At 51.0% G+C, this 27,544-nt stretch overlaps 1 protein-coding gene across 1 annotated transcript in view; it reads left to right on the forward strand.

The window, feature by feature from the left end:
• Positions 1-27,544, forward strand: part of LOC115643738 (zinc finger protein 660-like) — a 579,185-nt gene that overhangs the window by 541,144 nt on the left and 10,497 nt on the right. Inside the window, exons 3-6 of the mRNA XM_030547736.1 lie at positions 2,903-3,012; positions 12,307-12,433; positions 18,538-18,651; positions 19,019-19,640. Coding sequence (XP_030403596.1) covers positions 2,932-3,012; positions 12,307-12,433; positions 18,538-18,651; positions 19,019-19,640 — 944 coding nt within the window. The 5' untranslated portion in view covers positions 2,903-2,931. The remainder of the gene's footprint in view (positions 1-2,902; positions 3,013-12,306; positions 12,434-18,537; positions 18,652-19,018; positions 19,641-27,544) is intronic.

Here is a 27,544-nt window from a genome sequence, read left to right on the forward strand (position 1 = left end):
CGGGGCTCTGGCTCAACTCGGGGGTGGGGCTCTGGGGCATTGTGACGCGGAGCCCGGGCTGAGCAGCTGCTCCCTGGTTCTCCACGTGCTGCCAGCAGCGCTGGAGCTGCCCGAGCCGGAGTGGAGCCGCTGTTCTCAGCGGCAGCCAGGATCTGCCCCCAGCCCTGCCCAGGTGGGGACGGAGACTGAGCCCCGGGGGTTCCCCTTGGTGTGACTGGCGGGGGCGAGAGGGGAGGGGAGAAGCTGGAGCTGCAGGCGGGGGAAAGGTGGGGGGTTGGATAGTCTCTGTGCAGCCAGGAAAGTCCAGGGGGAGAGTGTGTGTGTGTGTGTGTGTCCCGGGCACAGGCGTGCGCATGAGGTGAGCCCTGGCACCCCAATCCCCTGAGCTTCGACTGGGGAGGCTGTTCCTCCCCATCCCTTGGAATGACCCACTGTCGGCAACTTGTGGTGCCTCCTCCGCTGAGCTTTTCCCTGGGGGCAGCCTGCGCGCAGCTGTGATCAGCTGTTTGCTGGGCAGGCTCCACTTAGCTGCTCCCCCCTCCCTGTTCCTGTGGTGACTGAGTGAGTCCCCCCCGTGAACAGCCTCAGGGGTCGGGGTGGGTGGGGGTGTGGGGCCAGCAGCAGCACAGCCCGCCCCTCTCCCTCGCTGCCTCGCACCTCGGGCTGATGGCTCTACCATGGCCTCCGCGTGAATCACTGCTCCCTGCCCACCAGGCTTGGCTCCAGCCACAGCAGCATCGAGTGCCCCAGGGAGCCCAGCTAGGCTGGGGCTGGGGGCAGTGGTAGGTTTGGGGGGAGGAGAAGCTCCAGATACCAGTGCGGGGGAGGGGAGAGGAGCGGAGCTGAAGTGGGGGAGGAGAAGCCCTGGACTGGGCTGGGGCCACGATGCGGGGGGGGGGGGGAGAGAAGCCCGGGGCCCCTGCAGGAGCTGCAATAGGAGGGAGGGAGGGGGAGAAGCGCCAAGCTGGGGCAGGGGAGGAGAAGCCATGCTGGGTTGGGAGGTCGGGGGAGAAGCCTAGATCCCAGCAGGAGCTGCAATGGGGAGGGGGAGAAGCGCCAAGCTGGGACAGGGGAGGAGAAGCCATGCAGGGTTGGGAGGTGGGGGGCAGAAGCCCAGACCCCAGCAGGAGCTGCACTGGGGGGGATGGAGGGGTAGAGAAGCCACCCTGGGGCAGGGAGGAGAAGCCCTGGACCCTGGCAGAAGATATGGGGCTGAAGTCCCCAGCTCGGGAGCCCCTGCCACCTTAGTGGCAGAAGTTGCAGGGCTGAAGCCCTGACCTCACTCTGTGTGCAGCTGCCCAGAGCCCCTCTCGCTGCCATCCCCCCTGTGGAGCTGGCTCCCACTCTCCGGCTTTGGAGAAATTCAGCCCAAATCTCCCCATGTTGGGATCTCCATTTCCCCCACCGTCACCCAGCCATGAATGGATTTAGCCCAGGAGGCAGGATCAGCATTGGCCCCATTTGGCAGGTGGGCTCTAGGGCACAAAGAGGTGCAGTGACTTTCCCAAGGCTAAGCAGGGAGTCTGTGGCAGAGCAGAGACTCAAACCCAGAACACCTGAGCCTGAGTCCTGTGCCTTAACCACAAGGCAACCTTCCCACCGAAGGAGAGGGAACCTCCTCTGCCACTTTGAGTGTGTGGGTGGGAGCAGCCACTAGACAGAGCTGCTAGGAGGTGGGGAGGGGGGTTTGGATAGTTGGGGGGGTGATTATCAGGTAGAGGTGGTCTCTGGAGGGGGTGGTCATGGGACAAGGAGCAGGGGGGTTGGATGGGTTGAGGGCTCTGGGGGTGCCTGTCGGGAGGTGGAGCGGGGTTGGGGCAGGCATGGAGCAGAGGGAGTTGGATGGGTTGGGAGTTCTGGGGGTCCTGTCGGGGTGGGGAGCGGTTGGATAGGAGTGGGAGTCCCGGGGCTCTGTCTGGGGGTGGGGGTGTGGATAAGGGTCAGGGGGACAGGTAGGGGGTAGGGTCCTAGGAAGGCAGTTACAGTGGGGGGCTTTCATGAGGGGGAAGTCAGGGGACAAGGAGCCGGGAGGCTTAGATAGGGGGATGGGTCCTGGAGGGCAGTTAGGGGCAGGGTCCCAGGAGGGGGCAGTCATGGGACAAAGAGCAGGGGCAGTTCCAAGGGGGGCAGCCAGGGGGCAGGAAGTGGCAGCCAGTGGATGGGGTGGGGCTCCCTGGGTGCACACGCTAATGAAATGTGCTGCGCACGCCTGTGGTCACAGGGGTGAGCTACTTGCATCCTTTTCCTTTTTGTGCCATTTCTTTCCTTCTCAAAACCTGATAACAATTCTCTCTAGTTCTTCCCCTTCTCTCCCCTCCTTACATGTGGCTAGAAAATCCAAGGAGATTCCCTCGTTTTCCCTAAAATTGACTCTCTAGTCTCTTATTTTGCCCTATTTTTCTCTGTAATTGTCCAATTGCCATTTCAGTTCTGCTCAGCTTTGGGATGTGAACCCAGCCCGTTTTTTCTGCAGCAATTTGTCCTTGTTTAGGTGGGAATTTGCTGTCCTGTGTCAGTCCCCCAATGTGGGTGGTGGCTAGTAGGTGCTGGTTGAGGGAGCCCACAGACATGGCTGCCTCTGGGGAGGAGATGGGGTGGCCGATCTCTGCCAGAAACCAGACATGGCTGAACAGAGAGAAAGGGAGGAGCCAGTGTCCCTATGGAGCCTGCCCAGCCCCTTTGCTTCTGCTCCTTTCTAGCATTTTGTTCAGAGACTTTATTACTGGGGAGGCTGCAAAATCTCCCTGTGGGCTTAGCCTGGCAGGAGGGGCAGGTCTCCCCTGCAGTAAAGAGATGGAGCATGTTCCCAGCATGGCAGAATCTAGGCTGTGTCTGTGCAGGGAAAGATCCTGGGGGAATCGTGATGTGACACGAACTAAAGCCTGTTCTGAAACCTCCACAGTTGCCCTTCTCGCCCTGCCAGGCTGCAGGATGTCGTCCATGTTTCGCTCCAGCTCATCCCAACCTCCCATGGGACAGGGAATGGAAACGGCTGCAGAGGAGCCTGCTCAGGTAGGGATTATCGGTGGAGGGGGCTGGTGGGTTCCTGCTAGAGGGGAGGGACACCAAATACTCAGGAGGTGGGAAGTTTGGGCAGTCTGGATTGGAGGTTGGAGTTTGTCAAAAAATTCCCAGGGTGGAGAATGGGGGGAGGCCAGGGTGTGGCAAACCTCTTGGGACTGGTTTAATATGCGGCTTCCATTCTAGGAACAGACCCATGAGGTTAGAGGGTGGAAGTGCTCTAATTTGTGGGATAGGAAACACCCCCCGCTAGGTGGGGCTAGGAAAATGGACCAGACTCCCAGCGCTGGAGCCCGACCTGATTAACCAGAAGCTGCTGTGAGATGTGAGGGGGCACCCACCAGTGAGGCTTTTTCTTTCTGAAGCCCCCAACATGCTATAAAAACTCCACTGCCCTGCATGTGCCTGGTTCTCTGCATTTAAAAGCCAGGGCTGGCATTAGGGGTGGCAACCAGGGCAATTGCCTGGGGCCCCATGTGACAGGCCCCCCGCAAAGCTAATTGTTCAAGCTTTGGCTTCAGCCCTTGGTGGCAGGGCTGATGGCCCCAGGCTTCGGCCCCAGGCAGTGAGGTTTGGGCTTTCTGCCCTGGGCCCAAGCGAGTCTAACACAGGCCCTGCTTGGAGGACCCCCTGAAACCTGCTTGCAGCCCTGCAGTGGTCCAGGGACCCCTAGTTGAGAACCACGGCCTTAGGGGATGTGCCCCTGCCCCATACCCAGCTCCAGGGCTGGCCTTAGAGAAAATGGCGCCCTGGGTGAACTTGTATTTTGGTACCCCCATCCCTCCTGGCCCTCACAGGCTCCCCACCATCATGTCCAGACCCCGATGCCTCCCTCTAGTGCTTAATCTGTATTGAAAGAGCCGCCAGAGCTCAGCCCTGGCACAAATTCAGCACTGGCAGGGCGGCCTCCCAGCGGCGACTGCTGACCGAGCACCCAGCTCTGAAGGCAGTGCCACCGCCAGCAGCAGCGCAGAAGTGAGGGTGTCCTGGTGTGTGGTGTATTGTGCAGCCTTTTATTTTATGTAAAGTGCAGTTTGTAATGTGGCATTGCACCGCCGTGGGGTCGGCTCTGGTGGCGACAGTGTCAAGCTTAACAGAGTGAAAGTCGCCTCTGCTACTTGCTTCAGATGTACAGTCTCTAGGAGCACACACAGAGCAAGGGTAGTGACCACACAGACATTCACAAGCACAAGGTCTGGTCGGTTTTACAAGTTTTATTGAAGTTACAGTTAAGGCTAGGAATACCCAAGAATATAGACCAGGGGTCAGCAACCTTACAGAAGCAGTGTGCCGAGTCTTCATTTATTCACTCTCATTTAAGGTTTCACGTGCCGGTCATACATTTTAATGTTTTTTAGAAGGTTTCTCTCTATAAGTCTATATGTTATATAACTAAACTGGTGTTGTATTGTAAAATAAACAAGGTTTTCAAAATATTTAAGAAGCTTCTTTTAAAATGAAATTAAAATGTTGATCTTACGCTGCAGGCCCACTCAGCCCGCTGCTGGTCTGAGGTTCTGTTCACCTAGGCCGGCAGCGGGCTGAGCGGGGCCTGCGGCCGGGACCCCGGCTGGCAAGGGTCCGTCAGCCAGAACCCGAGACCAGCAGCGGGCTGTGCGGGGCTGGCGGCCAAGACCCAGAGGGCTGGGGGCAGAGGGCTGGAGTCAGGGCTGGGAGTTGGGTATGTGAGGGGGCGTAGTTGTCAGGACAGAGGGGGCGCTGGATATGGTTGAGGGTGCCAGAGTCAGGGCTAGGGTTGCGGGTTGAGGGGGTGAGGGGATGAAGGAGTCAAGCAGAGGGCTGGGTATGTATGAGGAAGATACAGGGCTCAGGGCAGAGGGCATGGGGGGGTCAGGACTCAGGGGCGAGTGCTGGGTGACTGACCCCCTAACAACTCTCAACCCCGCTGCTCCTTGTCCCCTGAGTATCCCTTCCTGGGACCCCACCCCCTATCTAAGCCTCCCTGTTCCTTGTCCCCAGACTGGACTCTACCTCCTACCTGTCCCCGACTGCCCCAACTCTTATCCACAGCCCTGTCCCCAGCCAGACCCCCAGGACTCCCATGCCTATCTAACCACTCCCTGCCCCCTGACAGGACCCCCAGAACTCCCAATCCATCCAGCCCCCCCAACGCCCTGCCTGCCCCAACCCCTTTCCACACCCCTGCCTCCTGACAGGACCCCCAGAACTCCCAACTCATACAACTCCCCCACTCCTTGTCCCCCTGACCACCCCCTTCAGAGACCCCCCCACCCTAACTTCCCCCTCAGGATCCTCCTTGCTCCCAGTCCCCCGACCCCTATCCACCCCCTGCTCCCTCACAAACCCTGGGACTCCCATGCCCCATCCAACCCTCCAACCTCTAACCCCCCCCGTCCAACCCACCCTGCCGCCTGTCCCCTAACTGCCCCGACCCCTTATCCAACCCCCTCAGGTCCTGGCCCCTTACCATGAGGCTCCACACAGAGCTAGATACGCTGCTCCGTGGGAGCACACAGCCCCACCCCTCTGGTTGAGCGGGGAGCACGTCTGCCCCCCTGCGGAGCCAAACGCTGCCCTCGGGAGCGCGCAGCCCCAACCCCCAGAGCGCTGCGCGCGGCGGCAGGGCTCCAGGGGAGGGGAGAATGCGGGGCAGGGGCAGGCAGCTTGCTGCGCTCGGCCCCAGAGCGCGGACCCTGTGGCTTGCCGTGCCGGGAGAGTGGGGCATTTGCCCACCCCATGCGCACGGCTATGCTTCTGCTCCCTGCCTCTGCGGGGGAAGTGGAGGCAGAGGAGAGCGCGCTGGGCTGGGCAGGATTTTTAGTGGCATGCTGGAGTCCTGGCAGGCTCCAGTGTGCCATTAAAAATTGGCTCGCGTGCTGTCTTTGGCACGCGTGCCATAGGTTGCCGACCCTTGATATAGACATTCTATAAAGACCTGTGCAAAAGTTACAACTCTACTTCTACTCACATCCTGAACAATAGTATTAGGGTCTGATGTGTCTCTCCTGGAATGATCATCAGTGGAGGGATGGTTCTGTAGGGAGCTCAATTTTCCTGCTCTGGGCATCCCCTTTTTATAATGTGATTCTGATTATACCTCATTAGCATTGACGCACCATCTGTATCCTGTGGTTAAAGGCACCTCTGTTTCCAAATGAGCCTTACAGAATTTTTTTATTTAAAATTAATCTTCTGGCTAATTGTTCACCCTGTTACCACTTGGTAGCTCTTCTCCCATCATCTTAGGGCATCGGGTTACTCGGCCATTTACTTCTGTCAACATTTCTTAGCTCCAAGGCCTAAAATAGCGAAGCTAAAATCTTGCAGGTCTCAGCCTACAGGGCTTGTGTTTCAACCCTATTTATCTAGATACCGAGTACATGATTATTCATGCTACCTACCGATCGTTCGATTCCCTATTTAGCATACAGTGATTCTATATGACATAAGGTGTTAGTTATTTATAACACCACACAGTAAATGAACGGTAAACTAAAATCCCTGGCTGCCGTTCCCACCCTTACTCCTACACTGCTGCTGTGGCTTGTGCCCGGCGCTCTGCCTGCAGCTCACGACGGGCTTTGTGCTCTCACACGGGGGCTGCATCTTGCTGGAGCCCCAGATACCCTGCAGCTCTGTGGCTGCTCCTGGCTCACCAGGGGCCATTTCAGATTTTGTGGAGAGGGGCAACTTTAATTGTGATCTCAGGGGCTACTGAGGCACCTGAAAACTGTAGGGTTTTTTACAGAAAATAACAGAAATTCACTGATGAGCACTATATCTCATTGTTATGTAAAGAAAGATAAATATATAAATTCATAGATTCTAGGGTCAGAAGGGATCAATGTGATCATCTAGTCCGACCCCCTGCACAAAGCAGGCCACAGAACCCTACCCATCCACTTCTATAACAAACCCCTAACCTGTGCCTGAGTTATTGAAGTCTTCAACTTGTGGTTTGAAGACCTCAAGCTGCAGAGAATCCACCAGCAAGTGGCCCATGCCTCACACTGCAGGGGAAGGCGAAAAACCTCCAGGGCCTCTGCCAATCTGCCCTGGAGGAAAATTCCTTCCCGACCCCAAATATGGCGATCAGCTAAACCCTGAGCATGTGGGCAAGACTCACCAGCCAGCACTCAGGAAAGAATTCTCTGCAGTAACTCAGATCCCATCCCATCCAACATCCCATCACCAACCACTGGGCATACTTATCTGGCGATAATCAAAGATCAGTTGCCAAAATTAGGCTCTCCCATCATACCAATCCTTCTATAAACTTCTCAAGCTTAATCTTAAGGCCAGATATGTCTTTTGCCCCCACTACTCCCGTTGGAAGGCTGTTCCAGAACTTCACTCCTCTAATGGTTAGAAACCTTCGTCTGATTTCAAGTCTAAACTTTCTAGTGTCCAGTTTATACCCATTCGTTTTTGTGTCTACATTGGTACTAAGCTTAAATAATTCCTCTCCCTCCCTAATATTAATCCCTCTGATATATTTATAAAGAGCAAGCATATCCCCCCTCAGCCTTCTTTTGGCTAGACTAAACAAGCCAAGCTCTTTGAGTCTCCTTTCATATGACAGGTTTTCCATTCCTCGGATCATCCTAGTAGCCCGTCTCTGAACCTGTTCCAGTTTGAATTCATCCTTAAACACGGGAGACCAGAGCTGCACACAGTATTCCAGGTGGGGTCTCACCAGCGCCTTATATAACGGTACTAACACCTCCTTATCTTTCCTGGAAATACCTCGCCTAATGCATCCTAAAACCGCATTAGCTTTTTTAACGGCCATATTACGTTGACAGCTCATAGTCATCCTGTGATCTACCAATACTCCAAGGTCCTTTTCCTCCTCAGTTGCTTCCAACTGATGCATCCCCATTCTATATCTAAAGTTCTTATTATTAATCCCTAAGTGCATGACCTTGCACTTTTCACTATTAAATTTCATCTTATTACTATTACTCCAGTTTACTAGGTCGTCCAGATCTTCCGGTATGATATCCCAGTCCTTCTCCGTGTTAGCAATACCCCCCAGCTTCGTGTCATCTGTGAACTTTATTAGCACATTCCCGCTTTTTGTGCCAAGGTCGGTAATAAAAAGGTTAAATAAGATTGGTCCCAGAACCGATCCTTGAGGAACTCCACTAGTAACCTCCTTCCAGCCTGACAGTTCACCCTTCAGTACGACCCGTTGTAGTCTCCCCCTTAACCAGTTCCGTATCCACTTTTCAATTCTCATATTGATCCCCATCTTTTCCAATTTGACTAATAATTCCACATGTGGAACCGTGTCAAATGCCTTACTGAAAACTAGGTAAATTAGGTCTACCACATTTCCTTTGTCTAAATAGTCTGTCACCTTCTCAAAGAAGGTGATCAGGTTGGTTTGGCATGATCTACCTTTAGTAAAACCATGTTGTACTTTGTCCCAATTACCATTGACCTCAATGTCCTTAACTACTTTCTCCTTCAGATTTTTTTCCAAGACCTTCCTTACTACAGATGTCAAACTAACAGGCCTATAGTTACTCGGATCACTCTTTCTCCCTTTCTTAAAGATAGGAACTGCGTTAGCAATTCTCCAGTCGTACGGTACAACCCCTGAGTTTACTGATTCATTAAAAATTCTCGCTAATGGGCTTGCAATTTTATGCGCCAGTGCCTTTAATATTCTCCAATGAAGATTGTCCGGGCCCTCCGATTTTATCCCATTAAGCTGTTCAAGTATGGCTTCTACCTCAGATGTGGTAATATCCACCTCCATATCCTCATTCCCGTTAGTCATCCTTCCATTACCACTAAGCTCCCCATTAGCCTTATTAAAGACTGAGGCAAAGTACTTATATTATATTATCATATCATATCATATCATATCATATCATATCATATTGGGCCATGCCTAGGTTATCCTTAACCTCCTTTCCATCCTCAGTGTGTAGCGGTCCTACTACTTCTTTCTTTCTTTTCTTCTTATTTATATGGCTATAGAACCTTTTACTATTGATTTTAATTCCCTTTGCAAGGTTCAACTCTACTTGGCTTTTAGCCTTTCTCACTTTATCCCTACATGTTCTGACCTCGCTAAGATAGCTATCCTTGCTAATCCCACCCTTCTTCCACTCCTTGTAGGCTTTCTGCTTTTTCTTAATCACCTGTCTGAGATGCTTGCTCATCCAGCTTGGTCTACAACTCCTGCCTATGTTTTTTTTTTCCCCTTTCTTGGGATGCAGGCTTCCGATAGTTTCTGCAGCTGAGACTTAAAGTAATTCCAGGCCTCTTCTGCATTTAGATCCACAAGTTCTTCAGTCCAATCCACTTCCCTAACTAATTTCCTTAATTCTTTAAAGTTAGCCCTTTTGAAATAAAAAACCCTAGTCCCAGATCTATTTTTGTTTATCCTTCCATCTAGTTTGAACTGAATTAGCTCATGATCACTCGAACCAAGGTTGTCCCCTGCAACCGTTTCTGCTATGAGGTCCTCACTGCTCACCAAAACCAAATCTAAAATGGCATCCCCTCTTGTCGGTTCTTCAACTACTTAGTGAAGGAATCCATCAGCTATCACATCCAGAAAAATCTGATCCCTACTATTCTTGCTAGCACTTGTACTCCAGTCTATATCTGGGAAGTTAAAGTCTCCCATGATCACACACTTCCCATTAGTGTTTACTTCCTTAAGAACATTAAAGAGGTCTCTATCCATATCCAAATCAAATCCCGGCCGTCTGTAGCACACCCCAAGCACTATCTCAGGGGAGGCTCTAGTAGCTTTCTTTCCCAGTGTGATTTTTGCCCAGACAGACTCTGTCTTGTTCATTCCATCACTTCTTATTTCTTTACAGTTAACCTCCTGCTTGATGTACAATGCTACTCCACCACCTTTGCCTTTACTTCTGTCTTTCCTAAACAGCACATAACCTTCAATACCCGTACTCCAGTCATGACTACTATTCCACCATGTTTCTGTTATCCCTATAATATCCGGTTTCACTTCCTGCACCAGTAAATCTAGTTCCTCCATTTTGTTCCCTAGGCTCCTCCTATTAGTGTACAGACATCTTAATTTCTGCCGTTTGGCTTCACTCACATTCTGTACCCTGTTAGGCACGGACATTCTACCACCACCATCACCTGTTAGTCTGTTACTACACTACCCTTCCTCCTTATGCCAATTCTTCTGTACATGGCTGTATCCCCTCTTACTTTGTTTACTTCCCTCTCAAGGTTAAATATACTGACTCCAATTACAGCCACGTAGTAAATTTAGAACAATCAGGAGATAATACAGCAAGATATTCCTATCCCAAGCTTTGAGGTATCAGTTCTGGAGCTTTAATGCAGGTATCAGAAACACAACTTTGATACTTTGCACCCTCTCTTTAGCAGAGATAAATAAATATAGAGAAAGGAAGCAGATTTTACTGAACAGACACACTCTGTGTTAGTGCCATTATCTCCTCTATTTTAGTCAATTGTTTTTCACTCCACTGAAAACATATTTACTTAATTTACATACGTGATTAAGGTTTTTTCTCTTTTTATTAAGAACGGGAATTTATTTTCTAGTTATTTTGGCATTTATGTTTACTGATCACAATCATGTGTGTGGCTCACTAACATTTGACTCCATCTTTGCTATTAGTATCGTACTTGGAGCTGCATTTATTTTCATAGGAATTTTAAGTTACTTTCCAGATATAACTGTACCATGAAGTTCGGGGGAGACAGTTCTCTGCACCTCCCCCACTTCCTGCCATTCACTCTGACTCTCAGCCAGCCAGTAAAACAGAAGGTTTATTAGATGACAGGAACACAGTCCAAACCAGAGCTTGTAGGTACAGACAACAGGACCCCTTGGTCAGGTCCATCTTGGGGTGGGGGGTAAGGAGCCAGACTCAGTTCCCCAGCCAGCTCTAAACTGAAAAATTCCCTCCAGCCGTCTCCTCCAGCCACACTCCCCGGCTCCTCCTCCAGCGTTTGTCCAGTTTCCAGGACAGAAGGTGTCATGTGGCCTCATCCCCCCCTTGGGCTCAGGTTACATGCTCAGCTATTGTCCCTCAAGTGAAGTCACACCCTGATATCCCATCCGCAATGCAGACAGTCCCAGTAAAACTCCCCCGCAACATCCCCAGGTCAATCCTCCCCACTCCCTGCTTCATCACAGACTAAAAATACAATCTGAAGATAAGTGATCTTCATCTGCACAGTGTCTGAAGTTTTGAGTTTAGCTAATTTTTTTCAATCAAGCCCTGCTAAGGTAACTACAAGCAGAATGTACAGTCTGTTGTTTGCTAATAGCAATTTAAATAATGAATGACAAAGCACAATACTGTAATAACAGTAATAATGATAATTACGCCAGCCAGGAGAGGTGAGGCATTTTAGAACTCATTACTCAAAGAACTGAATTTAAGCATAAGACAGAAATAAAATAATGAAATGCACAGACCAGTTAAAAAGCTAAACTAACAGCACTGTCATCCTGATCAAATGTGAAAGAATAAAATTACAGAGACTATACGTACTTTGCACATTTTGACAGGAAGTAAAAAGAAGTAATAACAGTAATTGAAGTGCCTGTTGTGGGGTGTGTATGTGTGTGTTGGGGGAGTGTGAGACACAGCCCGCTGTCATTTTCAGCACAGCGGCACTCACTAGTCCGAAGGCTCGTTCACACTGCAGCAGGGGCCAGCAGCTCCCACTCCTGACCCAGAAGCAGCAGCACAGAATCTTGTTCCCCCAGCTCAGCTCAGCAGAGACTGGGCGCAGAAGCAAGAAGGTGGGGCCACCCCGACATCAGCAACCCCCCCTGCGCAGCACACAGGAGGCTCCTGGGAGCAGCTTGGCAGGGGCAGCTCTAAGTGGCGGGAGGGGACAAGGCTGCAGGAACAGTTGTAGGGCAGACAGCTGAAGAGAAGTGGGGGGAGGAGAGACAGGACACCCCTGCTGGAGGAACCCCCTCAGCAAGGCCCCCCTGGACTGTCATGTAGTCTGCCCCCCACTAAGTCTGGCCCTGTCCAGCTCTTCACAATGAGAACAGCATTGGGCTCCCTGCCAGCAAGCTCACCCTGCTAGGGCCTCCATCTCCTGTATCCGTCTGTGGCTAGTGGGGTGATGGATCTGCTGGGAGAGACAAGGGGCTCTCGCTTCGTCCCATCACCCTGGTGTTTCCTGGCTGCTCTGAGCAGGGTGGGGGTGGGACTTCTGACTGTGAGCCACCCAGAGCTTCCATTTGATTGGCTCCTCTCCCCCATGAGTGTCGGGCAGCAGGTCCTGAGTGTTGGACTTTTGCTCTTTCAGGGGCCGGTGACCTTGGAGGAGGTGGCTGTGTATTTCACCAGAGAAGAGGGGGCTCTGCTGGACCCCACTCAGAGAGCCCTCTACAGGGATGTCATGCAGGAGAAGTATGAGAATGTGACTTCGCTGGGTAAGGAGTCCTGTCCCCTGGGTTATTAGAAGTTGTGGGGTCTCTGAAGAACTTGAGCAGTAATAACTTTATACCTTTATTCATCATCCAAGTTTTCACAAGTTTCCTTGCCCCCCTTTTTTTGCCTTCTCTCCCACCCACTAGAATATTTTTTAGACATTTGTCATCAGTCATTTTGAAATTGCATTTAGTGTATCCCTATTGGCTACATTAATAACTACATTAATAACTGTTTTTTAAAATTAATAAAATTATAAATAAATAAAAAAATAAATAAAAATGTTTTAAAAATTATTATAAATTAAATCTTTTAAAGAGGAAAATATGCTGCCTGAAGAATTCTGAACTGAGTAAATAGGTGTGTGACTGACGCATGGCTTGTGTGACAGTCAGATGAGCTCCTCTTTCGATAGAAGTGATTATAATGTGCCGTTCAAGAGCCCAACGGTGAAAGGAGACCAGAGCCGTGGGAGAGGAGGAGAGGAAGGGGAGAGTAGCTAATTCTGGGGTGCCAGGACATGGGGAGGGTGTGTGCAGGGTTAGAGCTAAGAAGGAGGTGGTAAGAGACGAAGAGGGAACACAAGAAGCTCCCAAGGTGGCGGGAGGTGGGGCCGGCTGAGAGTAATGAGACGAAGAGGAGGGGAGTGTGGAGGAGGGGCACCCAGGAAGTGGGCTGGGTGGGTCAGTGGGAGGGAGGAGAGGTTTGAAGATCTAGAGCTGTGGGGGATCCCAGACCTTTAACCCCGAATCCCTACTCAAACTTTGTTGCTTGAGAGCCTGCACTCCAGTTTTCTTTCTGTTCAGTTTCACTTCATTATACGTTTCCGCCCCGAAATACTATTTTAACTCCTCACCACCTTCTCCCACTCATTACCTCCCTCCCCATGTAACCTCCCCATCTCTGTGCACAGCGACCCCGGCCACCGATCCTGAGTCCTTGCTGCATTCCTCCCTCCTATAGCACTGCCACTACCCAGGCGCAAATGTTGATGGTATCACAGGGTGCTAGTGTAGCCTGTACAATTTTTACACCTATAAGATTACATGTTGGGGTACAACTTACCCTTGTACATGGCTTCTCAAAGTTAACTGAGAAGATGGAATTTGGTGAAATACACAGAAACTTGATTTCATACAGACAGTTATAATTGAAATCATAGGCAAGGATCAATACACGTAACTATTAGACTAAGATCAGTACAGTAAAGAGGGTCTTGCACTGTGCATACTTTCAAGTTATAAACACCGTTGGAAACAAAGATCGAGGGGCAAGGGAGGCCCCAGAAGGGAGGCCCTGCTTCAGATTACACTGTCTCAGGGACCCGACAAAATGAAAAAAATGGTCACTAGGAGAGGTAATTTATCCACTTCCTTATGGTAATAGGTTGGCTATATACCATATCTGCTCCTCTACTCTGATTACAGGAATGTCAATAGCTGCCCCAACCCATATGTGGCCTTTGGGAAGTCCATCATTTAGCATCAAGCCTTAATACTCATGATTTACATCACTTAGTTATTGATAATTCCAATATATAAATGCGTCCAACTGCTGAGATAGCGCATAGCAACCTAATTGCTAAAGCCTGTCCCAAACTTCCTTCTTTCAGAATCCTGTGGCGTATTGCACCTGTTTGTAGTTACTCCTTAGTCTGTCAAAATGAAGGTGCAAAATATCTGACAGGGGATTCTCTCCCTAGGCCTGTTCAGGTAAATCCCAGACTTCAGCATAACTTCTCCCACAAAGCCTCCACCTAATATAAGGCCCTTAACTGTAGCAAGCTTAATAACCCATTTATCCATGTTCACCTCCTTGCCTCTACACGCATGTTCCAAGCTAATAAGCAATACTCAGATAATGTTTACCTCTAGCGAGCATAAAATTACCCAGATGACATGGGAGTAGGTCATAGATGATAAAATCAGGTCAGGGTCAACGGGAGTGAGACTTTGGAGAGTCTTGTGTCCTCCTCTCCCCATCTGCAGCAGCCACAAGCTGTCTTCCCTCCAGGCTCTTTGGATCTCTGAGCCTGTCCCTCCTAAGGTTGCGTGGCCCACTTCTTGTTTCTTACAGTCACTTTTTCCGGAAAAATTAGAGGCTGTTGCTCCTGAGTTTTAGTGTTTAATTCCCCAGCCTTCTCCACACACTGGGGGAGTTTAATTCTCCCTCCCATTACACCTGAGTGACTAGATTTCCTAATTCCCCAAAATGTGCTTTTGCAATGTCACAATTCAGGGGTAGCTAAGTCTTTGACCTGCCTCCATGGTCTGCTCAAGGAATGGCCCCTCAGATATCAGGCCTCTAGCCTGCCCCTCTCTATGGGCAGGGACCCACATGCCTCTCCTTTTTGACCAGTGTGTGAGGATTGCAGCTTGTCTTCCACTGTGTTTGCTGGACTAATGTCCAGTTCCTGTGCTTAGCTTTCTCTCCAGGGGCTGTGAGCAGTGTGTGTGAGATAGAGGTGGGACTTTTGGTGATACTTGTGTGATGCCAGTGCACACCTCAGTTTCCTGCTGTGATTGGTATTGCTATGATTGTAAAGAGCAGGAGACGTGAGGTATGTTGTCACATAGCTGTCATGGGGTGATATGACTGGGTCATTAAGGACTGGCTGGGAGCAACCTACATCAGTGGAATACCCAACAGAGACAAGGAAATAATTGTCCCCTGTCCATGGGAGGATCTCCACTTAGCTGAGTGAAGCATCCATGGAGTTGTTATGTTCTTGGGAAGAGGAAGAACTGGGCTTGCAGATGCAGGGAGCTCTACCGGAGTGAAGACAAATGGACAGGGAAAGTGAGAGGAAACAAAACAGTTTTCTACAGCAGCTTAGCTCAAGGGCATTGGTCAGTATGGACTATATTGTCGTCTTTGCTTCTCTGTGCTAATGAAAAGACTTTCCAGTGCTGTGTGTCGGTTGACTAATAAACCCTGCTATGTTTTAAAAGTCTGCCCAGTGTCACAGCAAGAACTTTCTGAGGTGCATTGAAGCATGACTGAGGAACAGTCTCTGAACAGGAGTGTAGTTCAGCTGGACCTGCTGGCAGAGCTCGCAGGTTGAAATGGGAGTGTTGAAGCCAGAGGCTCAGTCTCAGGTGTTGAAGCTACATGGCCTATCCTTGTGGAAGAGTGGAACCCCTTGGGAGTCTGGCGCACACAAGGGGCACCTCCCAAGGACTGTTTAAAAGCCAGGGCATTGCAGAGATCCTATGGATCCATGACAGTGCCAGAGGTTAAGCCTTATGGGGATAAGATATAAAACAAGAAAAGGATCTAAATGTGTATTTACCATTGCCTCCTCATCAGTCCTCGTGGGAATCCCTGATCTGTTCCAAAGTGTATTAAAACCTTCCTCTAAGGCTTACCTCTTGGTTATCAGGTCATGTCAGTTTTGTTAGTGTTTTCCCTTCACCCTCCCGCTTCCCTGGTTCTTGTCATGCAGACAGCAAGCAGCAACTGACCAGAAGTCTGAAACGCAGAGAATGCGATGTTTATTGGGATTAGTTTCCAAGCAAGCATATTCCAAAGCCCTTCACACCAGTTGGGCTTATCTCTATTTGTCAGTAGACACAGTTCCATAATGTTCCATTCCCTGCTGTGATGCCGCAGAGTGTTTACCCCGTGTCCCCTGTGATGTTGCGCTCCATATGATTTTATGATAATATGCTAATAAGTGTGAATATAATATAACTGGAATGTATATCATGCAAAAGGTCTCTTGTAAGGTATCATTACAAAGCTTATAATCTTCTGAGTGTGTTCATCCTAGGTGTATGAATGTATCATTCATATAGCTGAAAGTAGGACTATAAAATGTAACTCTGACCTCCTATTGTAGTATGCAAAGTGTGGGCCACTAATGTAAGTTTAGAATCTTGATGGCTCCCATCAAGTAGGACAATTGCTCTGTTTACTTGCAAGCCTGCCTGTGAGTCAGGCCGGGAAGAAGGGGCCTCACAGGACATGTGACCATGTCACCTGGTACTGGAATCCATCTTAAACCTGGTGCTTTTCCATTTAGAAGGAGGCAGGGACCAAAGAGAAAAAAGATTCACTTCTTGTGCCAAAGGTGTATAAAGGGGTGGAAGAGAACAAAGGGGGCTGCAGTCATGAGAAATCCCCTAGCTACCATCTGAGCTAGAACAAGGACTGTACCGGGGAAAGGATTGGGCCGAGACTAGAAAGGAGTCTAGTCTGTGAAAGAAGCTTATTAACATCTCTGAGGGTGAGATTATCATCTGTATTCAGTTGCTACTGTCTTAGGTTTAGGTTTGCGTGTTTTTGTTTTATTTCCCTTGGTAATTTACTTTGTTCTATCTGTTATTACTTGAACCACTTGAATTCTGCTTTTTATATTTAATGAAATCACTTTTGCTTATTAATTAACCCAGAGCAAATAATTGGTAGCTGAGGGAGCAGACAGCTGTGCATATCTCTGTCAGTGTTACAGAAGGTGTATACTTTATGAATTTACCTTGTATAAGCTTTATAGAGAGTAAAAGGGATTTGTTTGGGGTTTGGATCCCATTGGGAACTGGGTACCTGCTGGAGAGAGGAGCATTTCTTAAACTGTTTTCAGTTAAGTCTGCAGCTTTTGGGGGACATGGTTCAGACCTGGGTCTGTGTTGCAGCAGGCTGTCGTGTCTGGCTCAACAAGACCGTACTGAAGTCCCAAGCTGGCAGGGAAAATGGGCTCAGAGGTAGTCTCAGCACATCAAGTGGAAGTCCCAAGGGGTTTCTGTGACCCAACCCATCACATTCCTCTTCCCAGCTGTGACACAGACCATTTACCCTGTGTCTCCTTGCCCATCTGTGACACCAAAGAGCATTTACCCCGTGTGCCCCTTCCCAGCTCTGACACCGCAGAACCTTGCCTGTGTCCCTGTTCCCGTTCCCCCCACTTAACAAATGTGATTCCAATTTCCCTTCCCCTTCCTGTTTAACCCCAGTTTATATAGTAATATTCTCAGCTGCACCTAGCACAATTAATTGTACAGAAGAGAGAAACAATTAGAGAACCAAACACATAAACAACAGAAAAGTGGGGGCCATAAAGATAGAACAATTCAGAAATGAGGGTTTCACAGCCAGAGCCATTGATAAGTGATTTCTTGCCAGACCGGATGCTGTCAAACTAAGTTTCCTTTATCCATCTTAAGATCTGTTTCTTTATATGTTGGTGATGGGCAGTATCTGGACAGGATCGTATTCCTAAGAGCCCAATAGCACCTTATTCCAATGTGACTGGTTTGGGATGTGAGGATGTGGCCGTTCGCTTCCCAGCTTATGGCTGCCCCTGCTGCTTAGCCAAAGGCCTTAGCCCAGGGGTCTCTAACGTGGTGTCTGTGGGTGCCATGGCACCCGCCAGGGCATCTATGCTCACCCACATAGTGGCTGGCTGACAAGCATCCACCGAAATGCCACTGAGAAGCAGCAGCATCAAGAGGCGTCGCCGCCGAAATGAAGCCAAAAATCAGTTGCATTTCGGCGGCGATGCCTCTTGATGTTGCCGCTTCTCGACGGCATTTTGGCAGATGCTTGTCCACCGGCCACGATCCTTGGTGGTTCATCGTCCGGTGCCCGCCAGATGAAAAAGCTTGGGGACCACTGCCTTAGCCTAAGATCAAGTCCTCAGACTAGTCTAGTGAGAGAAGGCCCACACGCAGGCGGACTGAGATTTTGATTCTTTCTTTTCATACTCCTGTAACTAGCTAAGTGATGAAAATACTTGTAAGTTCTTAAAGTCTAGGCTTTACAGGCAGGCCTGAATATCTCCATTCTAACAGTGGGTTCTAGCCCTTCCTCCATTCTGTGTCTGTCTTGTCTATTTAGATTGTAAATTCTTCAGGGCGTGGGCCATCTACTATTCTCTGTTTGTATTTTGCCTAGCACAGTGGGGACCCGCTGTTAGTTGGTCCCTAGGCACTAAGATAATGAAGATGATTTTAGAATAATAATAACTGTCCTGGCACTTTGAGGCAAGGAAGCTGGCCTTAGGATGTTACTGCTTCAAAATGAGCTGGGCTTAAAAGGATGGAATATTTTTTGTAACAAGTATCTCACCAATTCCACTGACCTCCCTTCTTTTCTTTGCCCTGAATAGAGATTCCAGTTTCCAAACCTAATGTCATTTTGCAGCTGGAACGAGGGGAAGAACCATGGGTCCCAGATCTCCAAGTCTCTGAGAAAGAAGTGCTCCCGAGAGCTGCCTACATAGGTGAGGAAGTGGTTAAACCAACTCAAGAACTGTCTGTGAATACAGGAAATATTTGGGATGCCCTACAAAGAATTTATGAGCTTTCCCAGGTTCAGGATTGTTTCCTGCAGATGTGGAATCATTAGGTAGATGTCACTCATGGCTTCCTACATATCCTGACTAACAACTGGCAGCATGTCCCTCCCCAATCTTGCTTTCCCCTTAGAGTTCTGGTGAGATGCAGACCAAAACCGATCCCTTCCTCTCTTCTCTGGGGAGGGGCTTGGGGAAAATCAGCTCCTGATAGGTTTGATCTCTCCCACACATTTTGGATTGTTCATCCCTTTTTCCATTCCTCTCTCTGAGATTTTCTCTCTCTCATGCACAGGGAGTGATCTATGTCTGGATTCTCTCTGTCTCCCATCAGGTGATGGGATGGTGAGTGATAACGAGGAGGAGAAACCCCAGCAGGAAGATGCTGAGCAAGTAGAACTACATGGGACATTATCAGGAAGATCCAAAGGGAATGTTTCCAGGATTTGTGCATGCCCAGAAAAAGCAAAAGCCTGTGAGACTGAGCAGAGGCCAGAGGAAAACTTCAGTAGCTTCTCAGACCTTATTTCAAGTGAGAGAATCAACTTGGAAGATACACGTTACACATGCAATGAGTGCGGGAAACGCTTCAATTGGCACTCACACCTTATCATACATCGTAGAATCCACACTGGTGAGAGACCTTATGGATGCTCTGAGTGTGGGAAATGCTTCGCTAATAGTTCAACCCTCATCTCACATCAGCGAATCCACACAGGAGAGAAGCCCTACACATGCTCAGAGTGCGGGAAAAGCTTCAGTCAGAGCTCTGCCCTTATCAAACATCGGAGAATCCACGCCAGGGAGAAGCCCCACATGTGCACTGAGTGCGGGAAAAGCTTCAGTCAGCGCTCACACCTTATCAAACATCAGAGAATCGACATAGGTGAGAAACCTTACGCAGGCCTGCACAACTCGTAAAGCGGCGAGGGCCACATTACTCCAAAGAAAACAGCTGAGGGCCGAAACCCCGCAGCCCTGTAGAAACACCCCGCCCCAGGGCCGCCCAGCCCTGCATATACAAACCCTCCTTCCCCAGTGCCGCCCCACCAAAACAGCTGTGGGCCAAAAAGGAAGGTTGGGGGTGGGAAGGTGATACTTTATTTTAGGGGTCAGCAACCTATGGCACACAAGCCAATTTTTAATGGCCCGTGGCTGCCTGCTGGGACTCCGCGTGCCATTAAAAATCCTGCCGACGCGGCAAGCTGCGGGGTCTGCAGTCCCAGGCTGGAGTGCTGGCCCGAGCGCAGCAAGCCGCTGCCACCTCGCCCGCCTTCCCCTAGAGCCTTGTCGCTGCGCACGAAACGCTCTGGGGGCTGGGACTAGGCCCTCCCGCGGGGCAGCGTTTGGCTCCGTGCGGGGGAAGGACGCTCCCAGCTCATCCGGAGCCCTGCTGCCGCATGTGCAGCACTCTGAGGGGCAGGGCAGGGCTGGTCTACACACAGAAGGGTGGCGGAGGCAGGGCTTCGGATGAGCGGGGAGCCTCCTGGTAAGGGGGCTAGGTCCGGGGCCAGCGTGGGGTGAGTTGGGTAAGGGGTGGGGGCAGTCAAGGGACAGGGAGAAGGGTGGGTGGGATCCCGTGGGGTGGTTAGGGGTGGGGGTCTCTGGAGGGGGCAGTCAGGGAGCAAGGGGGTTGGCTGGGGCATGGGAATCCTAGGGTCTGTTTGGGGGGTGGATAGGGGTCAGGGAGCCAGGAGGGTCCTGGGGGAGCAGTTAAGGTGTGGGGGGGTTCTCTGGAGGGGGTGGTCAGGAGATAAGGAGCTGTGGGGTGTTGGATGAGTCGGGAGTTCTGGGGGGTCCTGTCAGGAGGCAGGGGTGTGGAGAGGGGTTGGGGCAGGCAGGGAGCGGGGTGGGGGTTGTATGGGTCCAGAGTTCTGGGGGTCCTGTCGGTGCGGGGAGCAGTTAGATAGGCATGGGAGTCCAGGGGGTCTATCTTTGTGTGGGGGTGTGGATAAGGGTTGGGACAGTCAGGGGACAGGTAGAGGGTAGGGTCCTAGGGGGGCAATCAGGGGATAAGGGGCAGGGTCCCAGGACGGGGTAGTCAGGATAAGGAGTGCGGGAGTTGGGGGATCTGGGGAGGCCAGTCACTCAGCCCTCTGCCCTGACCCCCTCCCCACACACTCAGCCCTCTGCCCTGAGCCCTGCACCTCCACACACCCACAGGTGCTTGCCCTGAGCCATGTACCACCCAGCCCTCTGACTCTTTCATCCCCCGCATGACCCCAGCCCTGACTGGCACCCCCACACGTACCCAGCCCCCCTACCCTGACACCTGCACCCCCTCATGCCCCCAGCCCTCTACCCTGACTCTTGCACCCCCCACATCCCCAGCCCTCCCCCACATCCCATGCACCCCACGCCAACCCCATCCCCACCCTGAGGACCAAACGGGAGCCCCTGCACCACCACTCACATTCCCACCTGCACCCCTCACACCACATGGGAGCTGCCCAGGTGAGTGCCCCCACACCCAAACCTCCTGCCCCAACCCTAAGCCCCCCTCCCTCATTCTAGCTCCTGGCCAGACCCTTCACCCCCAGCCCTGTGCTTGGTCCACTCCCACCCTCAGCTAAGTGCAGAGAGAGGAAGAGAATGGGCCAGAACCAGGGAGAAGGTAGGTCCCCACTGTATGTGGGCAGAGCTGGGACCCCAGATGGGCACCAGGCTGAGCGGGTCCGGCAGCTGGGATCCTGGCTGGCAGGAGCCGGAGGATGGAACCCCTGAGCATCTGTGGGCTAAGCCGCGCAGCCCGCTGCCGGCCTGGGGTCCCGGCTGCTGGCCCCGCGCAGCCCGCTGCCGGCCTGGGGTCCCGGCTGCTGGCCCCGCGCAGCCCGCTGCCGGCCTGGGGTCCCGGCTGCTGGCCCCGCGCAGCCCGCTGCCAGCCTGGGGTCCCGGCTGCTGGCCCCGCGCAGCCCGCTGCCGGCCTGGGGTCCCGGCTGCTGGCCCCGCGCAGCCCGCTGCCGGCCTGGGGTCCCGGCCGCCGGACCCTTCCCAGCTGGGGTCCCAGCCACAGGCCCCACTCAGCCCACTGCCGGCCGAGGTGAACAGAACCCCAGACCAGCAGTGGGCTGAGCGGGCCGGTGGCATAAGATCAACATTTTAATTTAATTTTCAGTGAAGCTTCTTAAACATTTTGAAAACCTTGTTTATTTTACAATACAACAGTAGTTCAGTTATATAATATATAGACTTGTAGAGAGAGACCTTCTAAAAAACATTAAAGTGTATGACCGGCACACGAAATCTTAAATTAGGGTGAATAAATTAAGACTCGGCACAGCACTTCTGAAAGGTTGCCAGCCCCTGGCTTATTAGGACTGGAACTGCTGTTTTCAACTACCATTGCCTTTTTGTTTGTTTAAAAGGAAGACAGTGATATTGCATTGGCAAATTCCCCATAGAAACAAAGAATAATAAAGGCACCTCAACTTTCCTCATTTATGGAGGACAGTCTTACAATATGCATCCAGAGAGCCTCCAATCATACAAGCTGGAAATTGTTCCCCTTTACTGCAGCTCTGTAAGCATATGGGAACCGATCCTGTCTGTGTTTTGTGCACATCCAAAATTCCTGCTGAATGACCCGCCCTGGGAGCGTTACCAGTGACCCAGGGCTGGAGCGGCAGGAGGTGGGGGGGGGCACTCGTGGGAGGGAGCCCAGGGCTGAGGCAGCAGCGGGGTGGGAGGAGGGCACTGGTGGGGAGAAAAGGGGGAAGGCCAGCGCTGGGGCGGCAGGGAGTGTGGGTCGGTGGGGGGAGAGCCCAGGACTAGGGCAGCAGGGGACTACAGGGGGAGCCCAGGGCTGGGACGGGGGGCAGCCAAATTTTTTTTTGTTTGGGACAGCAAAAAACCTAGAGCTGGCCCTGCTGGGTTCCCCCAAGCGCCGGAGGCCCAGGGCCTTTAATTTGACCCTTAGGGCTCCCAGCCACCTCTTCAGCTGGGAGCCCCCGACTGATTTAAAATAAAGCAGGGGCCGGCAACCTTTCAGAAGTGCAGTGCCGAGTCTTCATTTATTCACTCTAATTTAAGGTTTCGCGTGTTGGTCATACACTTTAATGTTTTTTAGAAGGTCTCTCTAAAAGTCTATATATTATATAACTAAACTAGTGTTGTATTGTAAAATAAACAAGGGAAGGGGGTTAGCACTGCCACACGATGGTCTTTTCCACAGCATTCTGGACTCATTCTTTCTGAAATCTGGTGTCATTGAGACCATTGTTAATCCAGAATCACTGTATGGAAAGACAGGGAGTGACTCCAGATGCACAGTGGGGCAAATGAGGTCAGCAATTCTCCCTGTGAGGAGGGGCTCTCATTAGCTGCTCTCCCCAGAGGGCTAAAGGAGGGAAGCTGCTCAGATACTCTATCCTTCTCTACTCAGGATATTGGGGTTCAGCTTTCTGGGTCAGACACTGCAGCCTCCATTGTGATCTGGGAGGCCAGGCTTGGCAGCTGCCGCTCTCCCAGTGGGGCTCTGTGCTGGGAAGTGACCTTAATTAAAGCTTCTTCCCTGTCCGGCCCAGGGGTTGACTCTCTCCAGCTGGTCCTAGCCCCCTAGGGCAGCCCTGTACCTTATTAATACTAATTTCTGAGCCAAACATTCCAAGTAACTGAAAGGAATGAAGGGAAAATGCTGGGGTCTGGCCTTAAAATGACTCCACACAAGCAGACCCCCCTCATTTCTCATCCCATTAGCAATTGCAGGATAAAATCCAGCCATAGGGGAGCAAACTGCCCAAGAATGGGACTTTCCTACCAGACAGGTGACAGGGAAAAGGAGATAGAAGGAGAAAAAGACTGAAAGGAGCCATGGGAGAGAAGAGTTTGGAGAGAGATTTCCAAATCTCTAATCTGCCCAGAAAGATGTATTGCTGCACCCTGGATAGAGTCACTTTCCTGTGGAAAAGATGAGAATCAGACAGAGGAAAATCCAGTTCCTTACTCCCTATTCTCCCACTGGCATGTGGCTGCCATGGAGTCAGTGTCTGAGGGAATCCCCCACAGTCAATCCTTTGGTTCTGCTTTTTTCTAGCCTTGTGTTCAGAGACTGTTATGGGATGTGAAGAGGGAGAAGCGAGGTTAAAAATGTCTCGGCTTAGCCTGGCAGGAGAGGCCAGGTCTACACTGTACACAGAGATCAAGCCTTTCTCAGCATGGCAGACTCTAGGATGTCTGTCTGTTTTCCGGGAAAGGGCCTGGGGGAATCATGCTTTGAAAAGAATTAAAGCCTGTTCTGAAACCTTCACAACTGCCCTTCTCACCCTGCCAGGCTGCGGAATAATGTCCATGTTTCACTCCAGTTCATGTCGCCCTCTCGTTGGACAGGGGAGAGAAATGGCTGCAGAGGAGCCACTTCAGGTAGGTATTGTCAGGGGGTTGCTGGTGGGTTCTTCCAGAAGGGAGAGGGACAGCAAATACACCGGAGATGGGAAGGTTTGCACAGTCTGGTTTGCAGGAAATGCACAGGGTGGAGAAAGGGAGGAGGACAGGGGTGTGCTAAACCTGCTGGGAGTTATTTAATAAGTGGCCTAGATTCTAGGAACAGACCCATGAGGTTCGGAGGTGGAAATGCTCTAGTTTGTTGAGCAGAAAATAACCCAGCTCCATGGGGCTGGGAAAACTGACCAGACTCTCAGTGCTGGAGCCCGACCTGAGTAACCAGCGGCTGCTGTGAGATATGAAGGGGGCACCCACCAGTGAGGCTTAGGGGAGATTCCCCTCCCTTCACATCCAGCTCTTCAGAATGGGGAGGGTGTTGGGCTTCCTACCAGGGAGCTATCCCTGGACCCTGCTAGGGGCTCCATCTCCTGAATCAGTCTGTGGCTAGTAGGTGTGTGATGGCTCTGCTGGGAGAGAGGAGGGGCTCTCTCTTTGTTCCCTCCCCCTTGTGTTTCCTGGATGCTCTGAGCAGGGTGAGGGTGGGACTCTGACTGCAATCCACCCAGAGCTTCTGTTTGCCTCTGTCATGGTATAATTCTCCACTGTGAACCTTAGTGTCCAAAAGATGGGGTACCAGCATGAATTCCTCTAAGCTCAATTACCAGCTTAGTACTTGTAGCGCTGCCACCAAACAGGAATTCCAGTGCCTGGTACACTCTGGTCCCCCCAAAACCTTGCCCAGGGACACCCAAGACCCAGTCCCTCTGGATCTTAACACAAGGAAAGTAAACCCTTTCCCTCACCATTGCTCCCAGGCTTCCCCTCCCTGGGTTACCCTGGAAGATCACTGTGATTCAAACTCCTTGAATCTTAAAACAGAGAGGAAAATTCACCTTCCCCCTTCCTTCTCTCTCTCCCTCTCAGACTCTCCCTGAGAGAGAAAGTAATTCTAACACAGAGAGAAAATAACCTCTCTTTCCCCCTTCCCTCCTTTCTCCCCACCAATTCCCTGATGAATCCAGACCCCGTCCCCTGGGATCTCACACCAGAATAAAAAAAAACAATCAGGTTCTTAAACAAGAAAAGTTTTTAATTAAAGAAGGAAAAACAGTAAAAATTATCTTTGTAAATTTAAGATGGAATATGTTACAGGGTCTTTCAGCTATAGACACTGGGAATACCCTCCCAGCCTAAGTATACAAGTACAAATTAAAATCTTTTCAGCAAAATACCAATTTGAACTCCTTCCAGCCAAATACACATTTGCAAATAAAGAAAACAAACATAAGCCTAACTCACCTTATCTACCTAGTACTTACTATTCTGGACATATAAGAGCCTGTATCGGAGAGATTGGAGAGAAACCTGGTTGCACCTCTGGTCACTCTCAGAACCCAGAGAGAACAACCACCAAACACAGCACACACACAAACTTCTCTCCCTCAAGATTTGAAAGTATCCTGTCCCCTGATTGGTCCTCTGGTCAGGTGACAGCCAGGCTCACTGATCTTGTTAATCCTTTCCAGACAAAAGAGATATGAAGTACTTCTGTTCTATTAACTCTTACTTATCTGTTTATGACAGCCTCCTGTCCCCCATGTAGAGTGGGGCAGCAGTTACTGAGTTTTGGACTCTCGCTCTTTCAGGGGCCGGTGACCTTCGAGGAGGTGGCTGTGTATTTCACCAGGGAAGAGGGGGCTCTGCTGAACCCCACTCAGAGAGCCCTCTACAGGGATGTCATGCAGGAGAACTATGAGAATGTGACCTCGCTGGGTAAGGGTTCTTGTCCCCTCTGTTCTTGGAAGGGGAAAAGAAGAGAGATGGTTCAAACCAGCCCTCTACTCTGTACTGTTTCAGCATCACCCCAATATGCCAGTGACACACACACACTACCAGAGACCCTCCCCTGCTGCAGAACACTTTGGGAACAGAGCACAGGAGCCGTATCACACAGTGTCAAATATCTCCTGTTTGCTCAAGTAAAACTGAGGGTTAGGTGCAGCATAATCAGCAGAAGCTTCCTACCCCTGACCTCTCAAACCCTGAGCCTTCTCCACCCAGACCACAGTTATGCTTCGGGTATAACGAGCAGGCTGTTGGAGTCAGAACTGCTGATCAAGGTTACTTATCACACAGACAGTCCGTGTGTCCTTGAATGCTGGCTGGGGGTATCCAGAGAAGGAAGCTCAGTGGCAGATTTAGCGTTAGTCGGGGCCCTGTGCTCAGCTCCATTTTAGGGTTCCCTCCTTGGGACCCAGGCAAGAAAAAGAACATTCTCTCATTTCCCTCTCACCCCCATTTTTCATTTTTTTTTTCTTCATCCTCCTCCTATAAGTAATAGGAAGTAAATGTGGGTAAAGTGAGGTACCTTGATGGTTTTTGTGGTCTGAATTTTCAACAGACCACTTGAAAATCGCTGAGCGTCTCATTGCACCACTTAATGATCTTTCCAAATATTGTTTGTACTGTTAGCTAACTATTGTGAAGCACTTTGGATAAGAGCCCTTTATTAAAAAAAAAAATTAATAACGTTGGAGTACAGGGTCTGGCCAGGAGTTAAGGTGTGGGAGGGGGCTCAGGGCTGGCGCAGGTGGTTGGGGTGTGGAGCGCTTACTTGGGACAGCTCCTGTTTCATGCAAGCAATGCAGGTGGGGTGTGGGGGGGGCAGGAGTCAGGATTAGCTGGAGGCTTCTGGGAGGGGTGCAGGAGTCAGGGTTTGAGGGTCTGTGAGGGGCATGGGGCTGGAAAATGAAAGGGCTATGGGTGGTTTCAGGAATCAGGGAGGGCAGGGAACTGGAGTGTTTTTGAGAGGAGTGAAAGAGAAAGGGCTGGAGTGTTAGAGGGGGTGCAGGAGTCAGGGCTGGAGGTGCAGGGTCTGGGAGGGAGTTAGGGTGCAGGAGCAGGCTGGAGATTGGGGTACAGGGTCTGGCCAGGTTTTAGAATGCAGGAGGGGGCTCAGGGTTGGGGCAGGACATTTGAGTGTGGAGTGCTTACTTGGGGCAGCTCCCATTTGTGCGAGGGATGCAGGTGGCAATGTGGGGGGTTGTGTACAGGAGCTCCCATATTTGGTGCTCAGAGTAGGGGTGAGGATGTGGGGGGGGGTGCAGGAGTCAGGGCTGGGGTCCTGGGGGTGCTCCCAGCCCCCTACCCTGGGTGGCTCACAGCAGGGGGTGGGAGGTATGTGATAGTGGAGTGCTTTGTAAAGCAGTGAGCAAGCCACCAGGAAGGTTTGCAAACAGGGCTGCTAACAGGTAGTTTTGTGAGGGAGTTTGGAAGGGGAGTGGAAAGGGGGCGAGGTAATCTTGCCATTCTTTAAAACATTTAAGCTATAATACAAACTTCTTGATTGAAACAAAACCCCTGTTGTTAACCTAGGTAGCTATAAGAGAGACTGCAGGCAGAAGCCCAGCAGCAGAGTGGGGGCTATCCTGTTTATTGCACT

The sequence above is a fragment of the Gopherus evgoodei genome, unplaced genomic scaffold (assembly GCF_007399415.2).
Source record: "Gopherus evgoodei ecotype Sinaloan lineage unplaced genomic scaffold, rGopEvg1_v1.p scaffold_69_arrow_ctg1, whole genome shotgun sequence".
In the NCBI taxonomy this organism is placed as follows: domain Eukaryota; kingdom Metazoa; phylum Chordata; order Testudines; family Testudinidae; genus Gopherus; species Gopherus evgoodei.